This window comes from Corvus moneduloides, chromosome 20 (assembly GCF_009650955.1).
Source record: "Corvus moneduloides isolate bCorMon1 chromosome 20, bCorMon1.pri, whole genome shotgun sequence".
Classification (NCBI taxonomy): Eukaryota; Metazoa; Chordata; class Aves; order Passeriformes; family Corvidae; genus Corvus; species Corvus moneduloides.
In genome coordinates this window covers 801,441-819,463 of record NC_045495.1, presented here as the reverse complement: position 1 = coordinate 819,463, position 18,023 = coordinate 801,441, and the positions used below count along the sequence as shown (strand labels likewise).

General features: G+C 43.4%; 1 protein-coding gene across 4 annotated transcripts in view; it reads right to left on the bottom strand.

Moving 5' to 3' along the window:
* The window catches only part of NF1 (neurofibromin 1), an 86,848-nt gene that overhangs the window by 47,540 nt on the left and 21,285 nt on the right, over positions 1-18,023 (bottom strand). For all 4 annotated transcript variants that reach the window (XM_032130216.1, XM_032130218.1, XM_032130217.1 and 1 more), the window contains 25 exons: positions 17,657-17,847; positions 15,573-15,679; positions 15,245-15,312; positions 14,941-15,016; positions 14,270-14,427; positions 13,553-13,726; positions 13,251-13,373; positions 12,880-12,954; positions 11,696-11,827; positions 9,438-9,572; positions 8,781-8,894; positions 8,368-8,447; positions 6,964-7,087; positions 6,185-6,328; positions 5,532-5,778; positions 5,129-5,202; positions 4,934-5,017; positions 4,380-4,820; positions 3,843-3,982; positions 3,280-3,402; positions 2,919-3,002; positions 2,451-2,567; positions 1,245-1,426; positions 930-1,141; positions 157-318 (listed from right to left, as the gene is read on the bottom strand). In XM_032130216.1, coding sequence (XP_031986107.1) covers positions 157-318; positions 930-1,141; positions 1,245-1,426; positions 2,451-2,567; positions 2,919-3,002; positions 3,280-3,402; positions 3,843-3,982; positions 4,380-4,820; positions 4,934-5,017; positions 5,129-5,202; positions 5,532-5,778; positions 6,185-6,328; positions 6,964-7,087; positions 8,368-8,447; positions 8,781-8,894; positions 9,438-9,572; positions 11,696-11,827; positions 12,880-12,954; positions 13,251-13,373; positions 13,553-13,726; positions 14,270-14,427; positions 14,941-15,016; positions 15,245-15,312; positions 15,573-15,679; positions 17,657-17,847 — 3,567 coding nt within the window. The remainder of the gene's footprint in view (positions 1-156; positions 319-929; positions 1,142-1,244; positions 1,427-2,450; positions 2,568-2,918; positions 3,003-3,279; positions 3,403-3,842; positions 3,983-4,379; positions 4,821-4,933; positions 5,018-5,128; positions 5,203-5,531; positions 5,779-6,184; positions 6,329-6,963; positions 7,088-8,367; positions 8,448-8,780; positions 8,895-9,437; positions 9,573-11,695; positions 11,828-12,879; positions 12,955-13,250; positions 13,374-13,552; positions 13,727-14,269; positions 14,428-14,940; positions 15,017-15,244; positions 15,313-15,572; positions 15,680-17,656; positions 17,848-18,023) is intronic.

The following is an 18,023-nucleotide window of genomic DNA, read 5'->3' as shown; positions in this document are numbered from 1 at the left end:
TAAAACTGAGACCCAAAGGCAACACTGTATGGTTTTCATCTAATCCCATTACTCAAGTGCTTAACCCCCTAGACTGGCAGCTTTGTATTTCCATATTACTAAACTTTTCCTGCTATTGAAGAGATCTGTAGCAGAGAAAAAAAAGAGATAATGTACCTTAAAACAGAAAGTCATTATTTTACTGGCTAAGCTGTTTCCTCGGAAGAGTGTCTGCATGGAGTCTGCCAGCTCGACCTCCTTTGAGAACATATTCCAGAGGAGCTGGTAGAGCAGGTGCCGGGAATCAAAGAGTGTGACCAGGACACGAGCCAGCTCATCCTTAGACAGAGGAGGAAGTGTTAATCTGACTCGCAGGGAACCAAGGCAAGTATAAAACCCACTATTATGACAAAACCACCAAGCAGTTCACAATAAAGCTTTATGTCTGCTATGGGCTCTGGCAGGTAAATATCAAATTACACAAACACAATCTCTCTGCAAACATCTCCTACGCTACTGCTTGTCTAAAACTCTGCCTCAGGATATCCAGCCATACAAATTCATACTGGTTATCCAGACAGACAAGCAGTTACTCTGCTGTATAACAAAGGCCAACTCCTCTTGCCAAAATCTAGAAGAGCAAATACAATTCTGTGTGTCTACATTACAGCACACACCACCTGTAACAAATAACCAGACCAGATGCATTTATTAGAATAACTGTAGATAAAATCATTCCTAGACATTAACTGAAAATTTACTATAAAAATGCAGTTTATCATCAAGACCTGAACTTAGATTTAGTAAATTTTTTAAGAACATACTAAGAAAGGCTAGCTATTGTCAGTGGTAGCTCTATTCTCTGTGTACCAGACTGTTGTGGCACTTTTTATTTCACATCTTATTATTTTTAAAAAAATGTAGGAAATAAAATGCATGAATCAACTTACCCACTGAGAACAAGGCACCACATTGGCTAAAGCCATAGCAATAGGAAGCTCCCCCTGATCACCCATCATCGTAACCAACTCCACCAATCTCTCAAAGCGATCTGCTAGCACCGTTTCTGCTAAGGTATCGAACTCTGTCCCCTGCTGCAGAATTTTGGTGAGGACTTCCATAAACGTGGCTCTCGTCTGGAGGTCTTTATGATAGCCCAAGCCTGATGAAGAGAAGCCGGAAGTACTAAGGAGGATGTAAAAGCACGGGGCACAGCGATGTGCCCGGCAGGCGGAGCCGCGCGCCCGCCGCCCGCGGGGCGTTACCTATGGAGTGCATGAGGCCGCTGTCCACGTTGGCGTTGAGCAGGTTGGACATGGCCAGCACGGTGCAGTGGCGCAGCGACGCCAGCCTGCGCGACATCCCGCGCTTGCGCCCGCCCGCCGCCGCCCCGTCCTCCTCCACCTCGCTGCAGTCGTTCAGCAGGTTCATGAACAGTGTGAAGTACCTGGGGACAGGCCCTGACGGTCACACGCGCCCTGCACGGCAGCCAGCACACAACAAATCCCCCCAAAACCTCACCACGGCAGCCAGCACACAACAAATCCCCCCAAAACCTCACCACAGCAGCCAGCACACAACAAATCCCCCCAAAACCTCACCACGGCAGCCAGCACACAACAAATCCCCCCAAAATCTCACCACGGCAGCCAGCACACAACAAATCCCCCCAAAACCTCACCACGGCAGCCAGCACACAACAAATCCCCCCAAAACCTCACCACGGCAGCCAGCACACAACAAATCCCCCCAAAATCTCACCACGGCAGCCAGCACACAACAAATCCCCCCAAAATCTCACCACGGCAGCCAGCACACAACAAATCCCCCCAAAATCTCACCACGGCAGCCAGCACACAACAAATCCCCCCAAAATCTCACCACGGCAGCCAGCACACAACAAATCCCCCCAAAATCTCACCACGGCAGCCAGCACACAACAAATCCCCCCAAAATCTCACCACGGCAGCCAGCACACAACAAATCCCCCCAAAATCTCACCACGGCAGCCAGCACACAACAGATCCCCCCAAAACCTCACCCCCGCCCTGAGAGCCTCCTCGCAGCACAGCCCAAACCTTAACTGTGCTCCAACAACCTCACTGTGTCCCAAATTCCTGGCACATTCTCTCTAACACTGGTGTACCTCTACTAACAGATGTCTTCAAAGAGAGTTTAAGTTTTGTGGATAAAAATAAATAAAAATACAGTATCAAATTGAGCTAATCCCTGCCATGACTGAAACACACATCTGCATTAAGCAGAAACAAAGCCAAATTTTCTTATTGTTTTCTAAATGAAAATAATAAACCTGCAAGGCAGAGATTTTGAAATGGGACACAGAAGAGGTAATGCCTGTTGGGATAATAAAATTATTTCTGCTGGAAGGAAAATACAGTTTGTAATAAAGGTCATATAGTGCTTCTCTTTAGAGCGATTGCATAGAGAAATAGTTAAAAGTCACTATTTACTTGAGAAATAATTGAGATTTTGCTTCCATCAACTCAACACCATCTCCTTCTTCAGGCTGGAGTGGAAGCCCAGCAAGAAGAGAGACCACTGCTTCCATACTCGCCTGGTCCAAATCTCTGAAAAATAAAATTTAACAAATGAAATATAAGTCACTTTTTCCTATAGCTCTAACTGCAGATGAAAAATAGCATTTTTAATAATAAAAAGGTATTCTACTACAGTTCTGTCCATCATGAAAACAGCTCTGATATTTTGTGTTACAGTTTCTAAACTAGAAAATGTATTAAAAGGAGCCAGGTCATTTAAGACTAAGCATTAAATATAATTTTGCTATTGCTCACCAAAGCTCCAGCTTCAGTTTTCATCTCTTCCTTATTATTGTTATAGGAAGCCCAACATGCCAGCCAATCCACGGACATCAAATGCCAGCTGGAATACTGTTACAGGTGAAGAGTGTCCCTTCTTACCTTGTCAAGCATTTCACATCCTCATCTGTTGCTTGATTAGATGTTCCCATTACCCAGTCTGTCAAATATTCCACCATTTTGTTCCTGTTACATATAAATAGATTGCTTTAGCTTTGTTGGGTTTTTTAACCAGTCTGTATCACACATTAAACTGTTGCGTGTGTTGAGTATCACCACAAACTAAATAATATTTTAATGGAGCACCAGGCTCAGAATCATTCTTGAGACAAAGACAAGGAACTACCCCTATAGCAAGAATGGTGTGACAGGGGTTTGGTTTCTTTTTTTTAACCATATAACCAAAGAAAACAACACTTGCCCACAGTACACTACTCTGGAAGTTATGTAATGCCATTCTTACCTAAATTTCATTTCTTGACAAAATGAAAGGTCATCTCTCCTTTCCATCATTACTTCTACTAACTGACAGAGCTTTGTTTTGATTTGGATGGCGTGTACCAGATTTCCAAGCACACGCACATACCTGAAGAAAAAACCAAAAAGATTAATTAAATACTTCATGCTACCTCACTTCCTCCCCCCCAGAAAGGCCCTTCATCAGTAGCAAATTTCTTCTGGCCAAAGAAGTCTTCTGTCAGTGTAAAACTGAACAGAAAGCTGCCCTTCAGCTGGTTTTTAACCACTAACACCAATGTACAAAAAAGTAACCAGGAATGCCTAGGGGAATAGGGCCAAGTTATGGAATGGTCAGTTCTTTAAAAAACAAAAGTCACTCTCCAGCAATGCACTCTATGCTACAAAACCAATCTCCGTGATTATTGAAGGTGTCAGAACCAAGAGGAGGCTCAGAAAATCAGCTGCTGCTTCTCCATGGACACAAGCAGAAAAGATATAAAACAGAAGGCTCTAATTCACTTCTTAAACATAGTGCCTGTGTATAGGAAGGGCAAGAGGGCTCCTTACCTAACCAGATTCAGCATCATTGTCTCAATGCTCGCTTGCCCAAGGTGTTCTGAGCTCCCTTCTGTGTGATTGTCAAGCAAATTCTTCATTATAGCAATGGTTTGCTCTACAAATTGTGTGTTGGTGTCAGTTAACAAGACCTACAGGAAGAAAATGTCTGGTCTTAATTTTTTACACATAAAACCAAACAAAAGAGTATTTGCCAAATATACTGCAGCATTTCAAAAATCTCATGGACAAGCATTTTTCTAGTTACCACCAAGCCAACAGAATTCCAATACATGTCAAGATTCAACATGTGAACACTGCCAGCTATAAGGATTCCACAAACAATCTCACAGATTCTGCACTCAAGAGCTCACTAACGCAAGAATGTTAAATAAAGCCTGGAATCACAACCACAATAATCATTAACACATGCTGTGATGATCACTCTGCTCACAGGGGGTGTGCACAGAACACAAACAGGGACCCATTTCGGTCACCCAGGGCAAAGACAGGACTGACACAAATGTGAATAATATATCACCACTTTACCTGTCCTTGAGAATCAAAGAACTTGCTGATGGTATTCTTCAGTTTGTTGAAGAGCATTGGATAAAGTGCTGGACTGAGCTCCAGCCCCACCAGGTCTTTGATGTTGGTCCGTATCTGCAGCCCCACCTTCTCATGGTTGCAGACCATCAGGGTCAGCAGGCGGTCGATGAATTTGCTGACCGGGGTCTCCACGCTGCCCTCGGTGGAGACCATGGAGATCATGGAGCCCTTGCGCTCGTTGAGGGGGCCCATGGGGGGGCTGTAGGTGGCCAGCCCCGCGCTGCTGCGGTGCTGCAGGCACACCCCGCCCAGGGCACACAGGAACCCCGTCATGTTGATCCACTCCTGCAGGGACTCCGTGTCCGACAGGTCGATGGAGCCGCCGCCGCTGACGTGCGACATCCGCCGCTTCACGATCGTCTTGTGCAGGCTCTCAGTCACCTGGGAGACAATGGTCATTTGCTACGGTAAAATGCAAATTCCTTAAAACAAATAAGCTTAAAGACTTATTTTGAATTTCTAAAGGTTGAACTTTTGGAAAAATTCATAGTCACCTGCCCATCTTCCATTTTGGTCTTTGGATAGTTAAGGATTAGTTTTGTAGCTTGTTCCCACTTTGCATGTGTATCCTCCCAGGCCTGAAAGAAGACAGATTGAGATTTAACTTCAAAACTACTTGTAGCAACAGTATTTTCATGTTTGCTTTTTTAATATGCACACAGAGCACATAAAGTGAGAAGTTAGTTCACCTCTGTGTTGCCTGCAGTGGGGTGTTCAATGCGCCTCAATAACGCCATCACTCTCTTCTGAAGAGCTGCTCTCCCTGCAAAGGACACAGAACATTGAACCAAGTTTTTTGGAAACCCACCTACACAAATTTGTGATCTTTGAAAGTAAATATTAAATTAAGAGGAACATATCCCCCCCTAAAGTCTTTAGAAAAGTAGCTTCTTGTTACACGATTGTAAAATCCTCCTGAGCTCAGTCACCCAAATTCCTTACACTTTCTAGTAATTCTAATATTCAAGACATTCCAGGAAAAGCCAGAGCAGCCTCAAATCAAAAACCTCAACCTGTTTAAAGAACTTAAACACAAGTAACAGTCTTCTGTCCAGGTACAAAGTTACTTACTTTAACTGACTCATGACTTACCTGTTGACATCATGTTGCTCACTGATGCAAACTCCATGAAAGTGTTGTAGTTTGGCAAAAAATTATGCACTGAGACTTCATCTACTCCACATCTGATGTCAGCCTCCTCGCAGAGGTGACGGAAGCAGGACATGGCCACCAGGACTGCCTCGATATCTGGGCTCCACAGGAACATGTATAAGGCCACTTCCAGCTTGGTCTGGGCTTGGCGACAGATTGGTGTTCCACTGCAGCCCGTGGTGCTTTCCTGGGAAACAGAATTCCCAGTTGGGGAACATTGCTTATGAATACTGCAATTTTATTAAAATTCAGCCCTGGCCAATCTGTGTTTGAAACTGCTTTTGTTCTAGTAGGAATAAGCCATCCTAAACAGGATCAGAGCTCTTAGATGTTGTCACAAGGGATGCTGTCTGCAATCCTAATAAAAAAATATTCACCAACATTTTAACTGAAAAAACGTGACTCTGTAGGTCTAAAACATCATTGTTAACCAGCATATTAAATACATACATTATTTAGGATACATATGTCTTTTCCTCCTCAGAAATTATTGATTTTATTTTCAAAAATTACTCTAAAAGTAATTTAATTTCTACTTGCCCACAGGTTTTTTTCTCAAGTGTTTAAATTAATTATCAACATGTATTACTTACCATGGAAGAATTCCCCTTCCCTTTCCTGAGGGTAGCTCCTGGTGCACAGCGTATCATTTCATCATGGTCAAGAGAAATTTGACTAGTTCCACTTCCAGAGACATCATAAAGTAAGAGGAAGTGGCAGGAACTCCTATCTGACTGCTATAAAGAGAGGGGAGGAAAAGAATATATCAACTGATATTTTAGAAGAGTAGAAGGCACAGACTTGAGGAAGGTAAAAAGCTCTTGGACATTTACACAGTACTTTTTCCACTGCTGCTGTCAGGGCTTTATCAAGTTCCTCATGTTAATGGTATCTTAGACTTATATTTCCCCTTAAGAAATACATTACTTCATACTTAAGGAATATCAGAAAGAAGGAAGTCAGAATTCTGGGACTCAGAAGAACATGAGATCCAAAAGGAAACTTTTATTTCATCCATGAACATGTGTATTTTACCATAACTATCCTCCCTTTTTCTCACCTTGGGGACTATTTCCCTGTATTAGGCAAAGAGGCACAAGGCACAGGTTTCTGTGAAACATTCATTTTCCAGGCAAGTACAGCAACCTGTGCAGCTAAAGGAAAAAAGAAAATAAAAATCCCAAACCTAACTTTGGTCACCAATTCTAACCAAGGTGCCTCACAAACCAGAGAAGAAATCAGAGAACAGAACATGTAGGAGTAGCTATTAAATCTCTTCCAATCAAAAATAACCTGGTAAATAAAGGAAGTAACAAAACAGAGAACAATTCATGTTAATGATCCCAACAGGGAGATGGTAACGTTCACTTACTTTGTTTTTTAGCAGAAATTTATTCCTGCAGATGAGAATCTCTCGCAGCCACTTGAGGATTTCTGTGCTGCTGAGTATCTGATGACTCGTGAGTTTCTTGCAGATATAGAAAAGCATTTGTGAACTGCAGCAAAATGAAATTCAGCATCAGCCTTCTGATGGAGCACCAACACTTCTGAAGGTATTACACTACGTTTTACATAGAAATAGGCACTTAGCATGAACACCCTGTGCAAACACTACCCTGGGCTTTCAGCAGTACAACAGAGAGGTGAGAGTGTGCATGGACAGGCCAAGCTCCCCTGGGACCCTTCCCAGCACCCGCGGCCTGCAGGAGCTGAAGCGCCGCGGGCAGCCCGGCCCGGAGCTCCAGCTCTGCCCAGGACAGAGACAGCACAGACAGGCCAGCACGAGTTACCTACACTGCTCTGACAACGTGTCAACTCTGCTCTGGAAGGAACACATCTAGGGATGTTCCTTCTTCATATCCAGTCAGGCCTCACACTCTCTGTTAAAACTGCCAAAGGGTCCAAATTAGTGTCAAGTGTGATGGGCTTTTCCCCCAGCCCGAAGAGACCATGAACTCCCTGAAATGACAGCCCTAGGTGTCAGTTCTGGCCCGACAAGGAGGGGCTCAGCCCAGACTGACCCACACTCAGAAGTCACGAGCCCAACCTGCTGGTGCTGGTAACCAAACTCCTCCTACACTGCTGTTTCCTTCTTCCAATCAAACATCAGCACCAACTCAGATCAGATCATCAAATATTATTTTTTAAAATTTTAATTATTTAGTTTATGTAGTTCTTAGAATTCTGAGTTTACAGATTCCTATTTTTTGGTTTAGCGTTTTGTGTAACTTTGACTTTTCTAGAACTTTATTTTCCTTCATATTTTCCAAGAAATCAACCACAACAGCTGCTGTGAAGTTATAAAAGGCAAGACAACTTTAATGAATTAGATTTCTTTATAAATATACAGGAAAGACCAGTGGAGATCACAGGTCACCTTCCCCAGGTGAGAGCTTCAGAGTCACGGTTAGCAAATCCACACTTCTGGAATTGCTCAGCATTACTCCCCCCTCAATCCCAAAAGAATGAAATATAATTTAAAAAGTAGCAAACATTTGAATGAGGGTGAAAATCTCCAGCTTTTCAAACTAATAATCATTCCTACACCTTACCATCTGCTGAAGAGAGCCATTTAAGGGAGCAGCAAAGTGTTTGTTACATTTTTGTAAATTCGTATAGTCAAGAAGATACAACTTTTCCATGAATACACATAACAATTCTGACGGAAGATTCCTGCTGTTGTTGCAAAGCTTTCCCAAAACATTCACAGCTATTTCAAAAGAGAAGACAAATCAAAACAGCTATTTCTCTCGTTTATAGAAGTTAATTTACATACCTGATCTCCCAGAATGTTTCTATAGGAGCATCAGGATTCCACAAGTCAATGCTGTCCAACTGGTGCAGAACCAGCAAGGCCTAAAGCCAAAGAGAGTTTCACTTAAAGACTGAAATTTACAGAGTACCTGAGCACAGGCAGAGAAACAGGCACAGTCATATACTCATTACACTGTTTCAAGAACAACAAAAGATATAAAACGCATTTTCTATAGAAGAGCAAGAGTTCAGTTAGTCTGTGTCAGCAGAATTTCATTTTAATCTTTATTCCACGTTCATACTGCAGACCCAGCGGTTTTCCCCGGCATTTCTGTACAAAGCCATGCTGCATGCACACACACACACACACACAGGCACAGCTGAAAGGAGAGGCTGTGGCAGTGCCCAGCTGCAGAGCCCGGGGCTGTCGCTCACCTCCATGGCCTCCTGGGCGATGTCGGGCATGCTGGACTGCGGCACCAGCTGCACCAGCCCCGAGATCAGCTCGGCCGTGCTGCCCTGCGAGTCGGGGCCCTGCTTCCTGGGGTTCTGCACGGAAACACACCAACACACGCTCAGCTGCAAAACCTTCTCGTGCTTGACCACACTACTGACAGCTACTGCAGCATTCCTGGTGCTGAACTAGGGGGATTTTGGGATCTTTCAGAGAATCTGTCATTTTATTTTTAATCCGTAACACGCCTTGCATATCATGTCTCTGACAGAACTGGAATATTTTTATATTAAACCACCACAGGCCTGAGAAAATGGAAGATCTAAGACAGTACTCATTGAAATGATGACTAATTTCCAACCCCCTTATTTTAATTTTCTTCTATTCCCCTCTCCTTCCCCCACCTTCCTCTTCAGAGTCACAGAACTTCATGGTCCCTCTCGCTGTGTTACTCTGATTCTGTAAAGTCTCCTACAGTTTCGTTTTCATTCTTTTTCCTTTAAAACCACAGGAGCATCATAACCAGAGAAAAAGATGAGTAGGAAGTGTGGCCAGGTGGCCATTAATTTTTATTCATTTAGTAGCTTCAAAAGTAAATTCCACTACGACTTGACAGTATGACAGTAGGATTTACTTACACACAGCAAAAGCTTTGGATCTGCATGGATCAGTTTCACCAAGGACAGCAGCAAGAACTTGTAGCTTCTGGTTTCCAAATCAGTAGGTTTTTCTTTAAATTTAAGGCTTGTCATTTTCTCCTTAAATGTAAGGCTCTGATGGAAGGAGAAAAATAACAGTCCTTGTCAGGAAGGTAGTCAAACATAACAGTTATAATTAAACATCTTATGAAATGTATTGCTTTTATCATCCATAATTCAAGAAAAAGCTTAAAACTATACAGAACTCAAGTATAGTTGCATAGCCTTCTACTTTGAAATTCCCTCTCTCATAGGCAATCACTTTATTATATCTTTAAAGTTCCCTTAACAATTATTTCAGCGAGCTGCATGTGGACATTAGAAAATGTTTTGCATAAGAGACAAATTGTGGTGAAAGAAAAGTGGAAAAAGGACCAAAAAGAATTACCAGGTATTTCTCTGGTGTAAGATAGAAATAAAAATAAACGTTTCCAACTCATTCTGAGTACATGAGAGGGAATTTTTTCCAAAGGCAAAATAATATCTTTATTTTCCGCAACAGCCCCAGATGTTTGCACGTTCATCTCAACAACCTCTGGAAAATGAACCTTTCAGTTCTAAAAGGCACACAGGGCATCGCTCAAATATAAAAATAATCTGCCTCCAGGTGAAAAACTAGTGAACTACTTGTAAGTTTTGAACAAAAGGAGAAAGCCTAGGTTGAAATCATCTTCAAGGTAACTGATGAGGTATGACATTGTATGATTAAATTCTACAAGAAATTAGGACCGAAATTAGGACCTCACGTTATTTCAATAATTAGTTATTGTACAAATATATGGAATAAAACCTACCACATAAAGCATCTGACCAAGAAATCAACAGCACGGTGGTAGAGGTAACTAGCTCTGTGCTAAGCCTTAGTTTGCCACAGTTCAGGGGTTTCTAGGAGAGGCATGTGGGAAAAGGCCCTGTTTCTGTGAAGCCATTTATGGCCTCCACACAGTCCAAACTAAAGAGTGCCAGTAACAGAGCCAGGCCAGGCTCTGTGCAATGCACCGACGGACCAACAGCGGCGGGACGCCGACAGACAGCACCGGACAAGGACAGACGCGGAGGGGATCAACATCCGTGTGTTCAGGCTGGATATTAGGAACCAGTTCTAAACCAGAGCGGGGGGACTGGGGAAGAGCATGGTGCTGGGCACAGAACCAACAGTGCCTTCCTGGGGGAAGGAGCTCCACTGGCGCTGTGAGGGCTCCCTGCAGCCCCCGGCCCGGGGGCCTGGCGGGCTCTGCGGGTAACTATGCACAGAAAAGTCAGAGCAAGGCAGGGCTTTTCTGCGGTAGTTACGGGTCATACTTACAGCAGCAGAGGCCCAGGGCCATGCAAAGCAGGGGCTGGCAGGCGTCTGACCACGTGGGCAACAGCAGCCAGGCAGAGGGAAAGTGAGAAGCAGAAGACAAAGCACCACCAGTCAGAGCAGGGGTATTGTCAGGGCAACTATTCTCCAACAGATGAATACACACAGGTGAAAAGCAAGTTAAACATGGTGTAGCTTTCAACCAAAAGCATTGTGCTCATTTGCTCTCCTTTGAGAAGCCCAACAGGAGTATTTTTATGTCTCATTTTAGGCTTTCCAAACCAACCCACCAAGACCACTTGCCACAGCAGGAATGTTCAGAGGAGAATGCGGCAACACAGCTGTGTGTGGACTTACTGGAAGAATTTGGATGAACTACAAATCTGTATTTACTCAAGACTTTCTCCAGGACAGCCAAGAATACTGACTTTATTTCATAATGGTTGAAAAATCTTTTACTTTGTTGCTGTCACCAAGACCAGTCACTTGCTCAACATAAAGCAAGGCAAATGAACATGCCAATCATGGTAAAAGTACTGCAGTTTTCAGTGATTATCTTCACATACAGAATGCTTTGGTTTTCCACATTAAGCAAGGATGGACATGTTAGCTGGCTACTCACAGAGCCAGAAAGCTCAAAATGGACAGTTAGCCACAGAGGACAGCTACAGGAGAAATACTTGTACGTTGCCAGTTTAAAAGCAGCAGGAAAACTGAGAGACATCGAACTACCAACAGCCAATCCCCCAACACCGCAGGGCTACAGAGCACGTATGGCTCCCTGCTGCTCTGTGCATCACCATGTTCTTCTCCCCTCTGGTTTCCAGTACAAAGGTGATGAAGAGGAGGGCAGGGCTGGGCAGCGGGGAAGGCGGGAGGGGCCCGCCAGGCTTACCGGGGTCATGCGGATGGCGGGGTGCGCCCCGCAGCCCTGCATGGCGCGGTGCAGGGTGTCGCTGAACATGCTGCGCAGCTCCACGGCGTGGCAGTACACGGCGTCGATCCGCGGCCACCAGTCCAGCGCCGACTGCAAGGCAAGGGCGGCGCTGACACCGAGCCGCGCTCCGCGGCCACCGCGGCTGCAGCGTGGCCAGCCCTCACGCCGAGTGCAGGTATGCCCACCATCCTTCTGCACGCCCACCATCCTTCTGCACGCCCACCACCAAACGCGTAACATTTAAATTCCCACCTAGCTGCTCGCTACATCACTCTGCCTCCTGAATAGGCACCAACCCTGAGCTGCTCTGCACTCACAAGAGCAGGAGGGAGTGGATGGATGCTAGAAGGAATACTTCAAAACAGCGTGCACTCAATTCCCTGTGATACACTAAACAAAATGGAAAATTGGTATTTCAAATACTTGATAATATCTCAAAAGCTGTATTACCCCACCACACACACCACCACATCTCTCACAGCATTTTCTCCCCTAAGGCTTTTTTTTTTTTTTTCAAATATAGTGTTTTCATTACAATGTTTAGATACATTAAATAGAAAATACTATATACATTAAGTGATTGCTGGTTGCTCAACACTTACTGCTTCTATTTTCATATTGGTCAGGAAAATATTTCTGAACAGTGTCAAAATTAAAGTTGTATTTTACTGACAAAGTACAATAACAATTGAAGATGAACACTGCACAGACTTTCAAAATATTTTCATTGCCCAGCACTTACTACCATTTCACACTACTTAAATCTCACTGCACCAAATCCCCGAAGACCACCACAGGGCCAACTCTACCCCAGGTCAATAGAGTGCAAGCAGCAGAAGGTGGTGCACGTCCCTGAGAGTAACTTCGGGTATCATTATTTATCATAACACCAGAGACCATACAATTCATTTGCCATTCTGTGTAAGAGAGTGATACTGGAACCCGAGCTCTCACACTGGGAATCCCCTGGTGGACAGCAGGAACAGATCTGCACCTCCTTCCTTAGTAGCAAGCAACTCTTGCTGCGTGGATACAAGAAGCAACAAGATTCGGTCTGCTATCCAAATTGTATTTACTAAGCAGATATTGATCTGAATAGAAGCCCCACACCACTAGGCTGATGAAATACTGCCAGAACTTACATTTGTGATGATTCGGTGGAGTGAATTTACCAGCACATAATGAAATGTTGATGGGGAATTCTGTGCCAAGCAGATCTACAATAAAAATACATAAAAGCCACTTAGGAACATCTTTGTCTTTGCCATCTTTCTTATCACCCTGAATAACATTCTGGAGCCTTTTTATTAAATTGACAATGCTGTCAAATCTGAACAAGAGAAGCCTAATCAGCTGTGAAAAGATTTATCAAAACATGCAGGGATTTATTACTAAGGGATATTTATACAGTTGAACTCATTTATGAGCTTCAAGCTGCTGTTAGCACAGCTTTCATAACTGACAGGTCGTCAATAGCATGTAGAGAATGACTTACCATAAGCAGTGTTCTTACCTTGAAGTGCTGGTTATTGTGAGGATTTATGCGGAAGCAGGAAACCAAGCAGTCAATCATCAGGTCTACATCTGCATTCTGATTGCCTCTTGAAAAAGGTTTGCTTGGGTTAAACAGCAAATTCTATATAATTCAGAAAAATATAAATATATAGATCAGATACCATAATTATTCTTGGCTACTTTAAATACAAAACTTTCCACTGAAAACCACTGGTATTCAATTAAGAAGAAATTGAAAGTTCACTCCATTATTTCAAAATTCAATTTTCTTCACTGCAATTAGGAAACAGACATTTTTACCTTAAGATCTACTACCATGGACTGCACTAGCAGAAAAATGACGGAATTATCTTCCCAGTTGATGTAGGTAGATGCTTTGCACAGTTTAACGCAAGCAATAGCAGCACTTTCAGTCAGCTGCCTGCTCCCACTGTGTCCTGCCAGGGCCTTCCTGAGATTGTCCAGGAACAGCTTCTGCAGAATTCAAACCAGGAATAGTTATAACCAGACACTGTGATGGCAAAAACCAACTGGATGTGGCACTCCGGAGAAATCCTGTCGTTATTAAGGACATTCCCTTGGACTGACCCGGGGGCAATCAGAACAGCACAAGAGGGGCTTGTTTGCTCTCAGCCATGATGCTGCAGCCACATCAAACCCTGCAGGTGCTGCAGGTGCTGTAACTGTGGGGCTCACAGCCCCCTGCAGACCCCAGAACCTCAGCACAGCCGTTTGCTGCAGGTGGAGGCAGAGGAAATCACAGCACAGAGATTCAAATCTCCAAGGAGATGGAAAAGTTCTGAAATAACATTGTTTGGGACAAACTATCTGTATGAATTACTGACAGTGAAAGAACATATGTAAGGTGAGAACTTAAAAAGAGTGCATAAATTTACATATGGAATTGCAGCGTGCTCTTTAAGGAGGAAAGACAAAATTAAATATCCCTGAAATACAGAATCAGCAAAACAAAGCATCCTCCAGAAACCAGAGTCAGAATTCAGATAATTTTCTTACCTTGTTCATTTTAGTTTCCTCTACCACATCCTTTGCTATATCTTGGATTATCTCTGGACACAGGACCAGGAGGATGATCTGCAGTGGCCACACTGCTGCTTTACGTTTTGTGCTCTCAGCAAAGCCATCCACTAAATCAAACAACTTCTCGGCACAATCTGCATAAAACATAAGCCCAAGTTCAATACCAATTTTAACTATGAAGAGGTAAAGAACAGGTATAAAAGAGCAGAGGGATAGTTCCACCTACACAGAAGGAAAGTTCTGGTTTGCACATTACTGACATGCTACTGGGGATCAAATGGTCTCAACCCAGTTAAAGACATGGTTTACCTGAAAATATAAATTCTCCTCTCTTTTTCACTAGAGACAAGTAAAGGTGATGTTCTCTAAGTTTTTATCCTGTATCAAGATGAAAAATATACATTTAAAGAGTCTCCATCTTTTGGGGTTTATTTGTTTGTGTTGTGAAGCACAAAATGAATCTCTTTAGCAGGGGAGCCAGGAAAGAAAAGAGACAGGAACATACCCTTGCCTGCCCTGACAAAGGGTGACAGAAATTTGCTTATTTGCAGGCTGCACGAGGAGCAAAGAGGGCACAAAATGCAAGCGAATGCATTTGGGGATGTCTGAGAAACCAACCTTGAACACTGTCATGTGTTATGCCTTACCAGCCATGTCAGTCTGGGGGGTTTGGTACAGCTTTGTGAACTCATCAGGATAGTTTTCCACCCAGTTCCAAAATGCCTGCAGATAATGGAAAACACCTTTACATTCCAGAGCTGCAACAGTTTTACTGAATTATGCATTTAAACAAAGAGCGGTTTTATTCTTACCACTCAAAATTTCTTGCAAAACATATTTGCAAAGGGAGGCAGCAACTTTTACTTTATAGTAAACTACTGAATTGCAACTATTCTTAAACTAGGAGAAAGTCTGCAAATAAGCAATGAAACAGAAGTACTGAACACTTACCTTCTCCAGACTGTTGATAACAGCTAACTGAGCTACTTTCTTAAGGGCTTTAAACTTGAATACAGTCTCTGTAAAGATAAAACATTCCTGCATTTAGAACAGAAACTTGTTCTAAAAAGCAACACAGGTTATAAAAGACATTTGAAGTGCAAACCAATTTTCAAACCAATGTTTTTATATTACTTAACTATTTTTAAATACTTCAGTAAATATATGACTTTTTAGAGTAAAACAGAGCAATAAAACCCAGATATATCAATTGCACTGTGTCATCTCTGACTAACCAGATTCAAATAGAAATATTTCAAAACACAGGGTCAGATCATACCTTGTAAGAGTCGCTTGAGTTTTGAACAATCCACACTGATGTACTGTAAAAGTTCAATATCATGGACATCAGCATTATCTTCTGAACAAACAGTCAGTTCCTGCAATCTGAAAATACATAAAGTAAATAAACTTCTACATCAGATTGTGTCAGACAGGTATGAACACACCTGTGAGTCTGTACATTTCAATAGCAGTGGAATGTGCCATCACCTCAGAAAAACTTTTCCAGATTTAGAAATAAAACACAGATCTTGAATGATAAAGGGTTAATGTAACAGCCTTGTGCCATCCTCATACTGAAAATGGAGCTAGAAAACCAGTGATGAGTCTTACAAGGTGCCAGTACCTTCTGGGGATTGACTGTGCCCAAGATTTGCCTAAATCCTCCTGTTATCCACCCTCCTGTGGCAGAAACCTTGTCATCTTTTCAACTAAACATTAAAGTCTGGACTCCTGACACCTTTAGGCTACTGCTCCTTCACAGCACAGCCTGCCCCAAGTAAGGTCTCAGAGTACAGCAGTGATTGATGGTACTGGATATCAGTGGAGCGAGCTACAACCATTCTTGGTCCACATTTCTCTGGCCTGAGCACACAGGATGAAGTTTAATCACACCAGTTTAAAAACAGCAGCATCTTTTCACACTCGTGTCTCAGAGAATTTACTCAGCATCTCCCAGACACCCAGCCACTGATCACTAAAGCGTCTGTTCCCACAAACTCAGGACTGCCACGGCTCCTTCCAAGGCTACAGATGTGTTTCAGACATGGAATGTGATTTCTAGTACTAGACACAAAGGCAGTTCTTCATGTCTTCAGTGCCAGGGAAACTTAACAGGCCTCACTGGGAATGGGAAGGTCCTCACTGCTGTGCTTTTCATGCCAAAAATCCCCCAGCTGCTGTGCAAGGCCCAGAAATATGCCTAAACAGGAAACCCAGGTCAGGGATCAGCAGCGCTGACTGGCAGCAGGCTGACCCCTGTGGAGACCAGCAACAATTGGTCAAACATTTAACTATTGCTGTACAAGCCATCTGCAAGGGAAAACAGGTTAGGGGAAAAGCACTCTGCTCCAGCTCAAAGGGATGATGGACGGGGGCTTTGGAGTTTGGGAACAAACTTTAAATTTCAAATTACTCAATCATTTTAGACTGATTTCTAAAACACAAACATTTTCCAAAGAAATATATAAATATATAAGGAAAAAATAAATCTTTGTTTCAATTAAATTGGTTCACTCACTGCTGTGTGACCATGTAAGGCTGCCCAAGCTCCACTTCTAATAAATCAAGAATGATGTCAACTGTAACACCGTGTGACAAGAGCTAAGCTACTGCAAGCACCTTTCAAAAAACATCAAAGTATTTCAGTATTAAAAAGCTTAGCACACCACTCTAAGGGACTGACAAATGCTGAAGCATCAGAAGGATCCGAAACAGAGCAAAAAGAGCAAAGAATAGATGGAAATTTTGGGCCTGTCTCTCTTCTTACTTAGAAAAGCAGAAAATCCAGTCATTTTTTACAGTAAATGTGCTGTGAAACTCAAGTCAGTCAGAAGACAAATGGGTCTTTTCCAACAACTAACAAACAGCCCAGATGTTTGTCCCCTTCAGGCATAAGACAGATTTAACATAAAAGCTTCCTAGCAGGAAAACAACCATGGGGCTCCAGCAGAGCTGTGGACAATCACCAGTTTTCATTCTAAATTTTTAAGTAAATGGATACAACCATTAACTTCTACATCCTTTTTTTTTCCAAGACACCTTGCACCCACAAGGACTTACTCAACTTTTTCCGCTGTATTATTTTCATTCCCTATTTTCACTCGTACTTTTGAGAGCAGATTAAAGAAGCAATAAATGCAGCCAGCAGTAACCCAGGATGGGGATGAAACAGGTCCATTTCACAACCTGAAACCCAAGTAAAACCCTGAAAGGTTGAGGGCATTCCTCTTGAGAACTATTCTACTGAAGAGCATTTAAAGCGTTGGCTCCTCTGAACAGCCCACAGCTGGTGGCAGACAGAGGCTGCAGGCAGCAGTGCAGATGCTGTCCCTCCCCAGGGCTGCAGGCAGCAGTCAGTACCTGGTGGAGATGCGGCTGAAGACGGCGTTGAAGTTGTTGCAGCTGAGCGAGAAGAGCACCCCCGAGGCGGAGCTGCGCAGCTCGGCCGCGTGCTGGTTCCCCTCGCGGTACGTGTGGATGAAGTGGCAGATCTCGGGCAGCAGCTGCTTCACCAGCATGGTCTCGTCCAGGCGCATGGTGTCCTTCGGTTGCTACAAACAAACAGCGTTCCCCTCAATTCTGCTCGGGATCCAACCTCCCGACCTGCACAGAGCCTGCACAGAAAGGCGCCTTCCCCTCTGAGCAATGCCCCACTGCAGCCAACCCACCCCACATCTTCAGCTGAGAAACGCAGGACACGAAGCTGATCAACCTCATCGGGCATCAA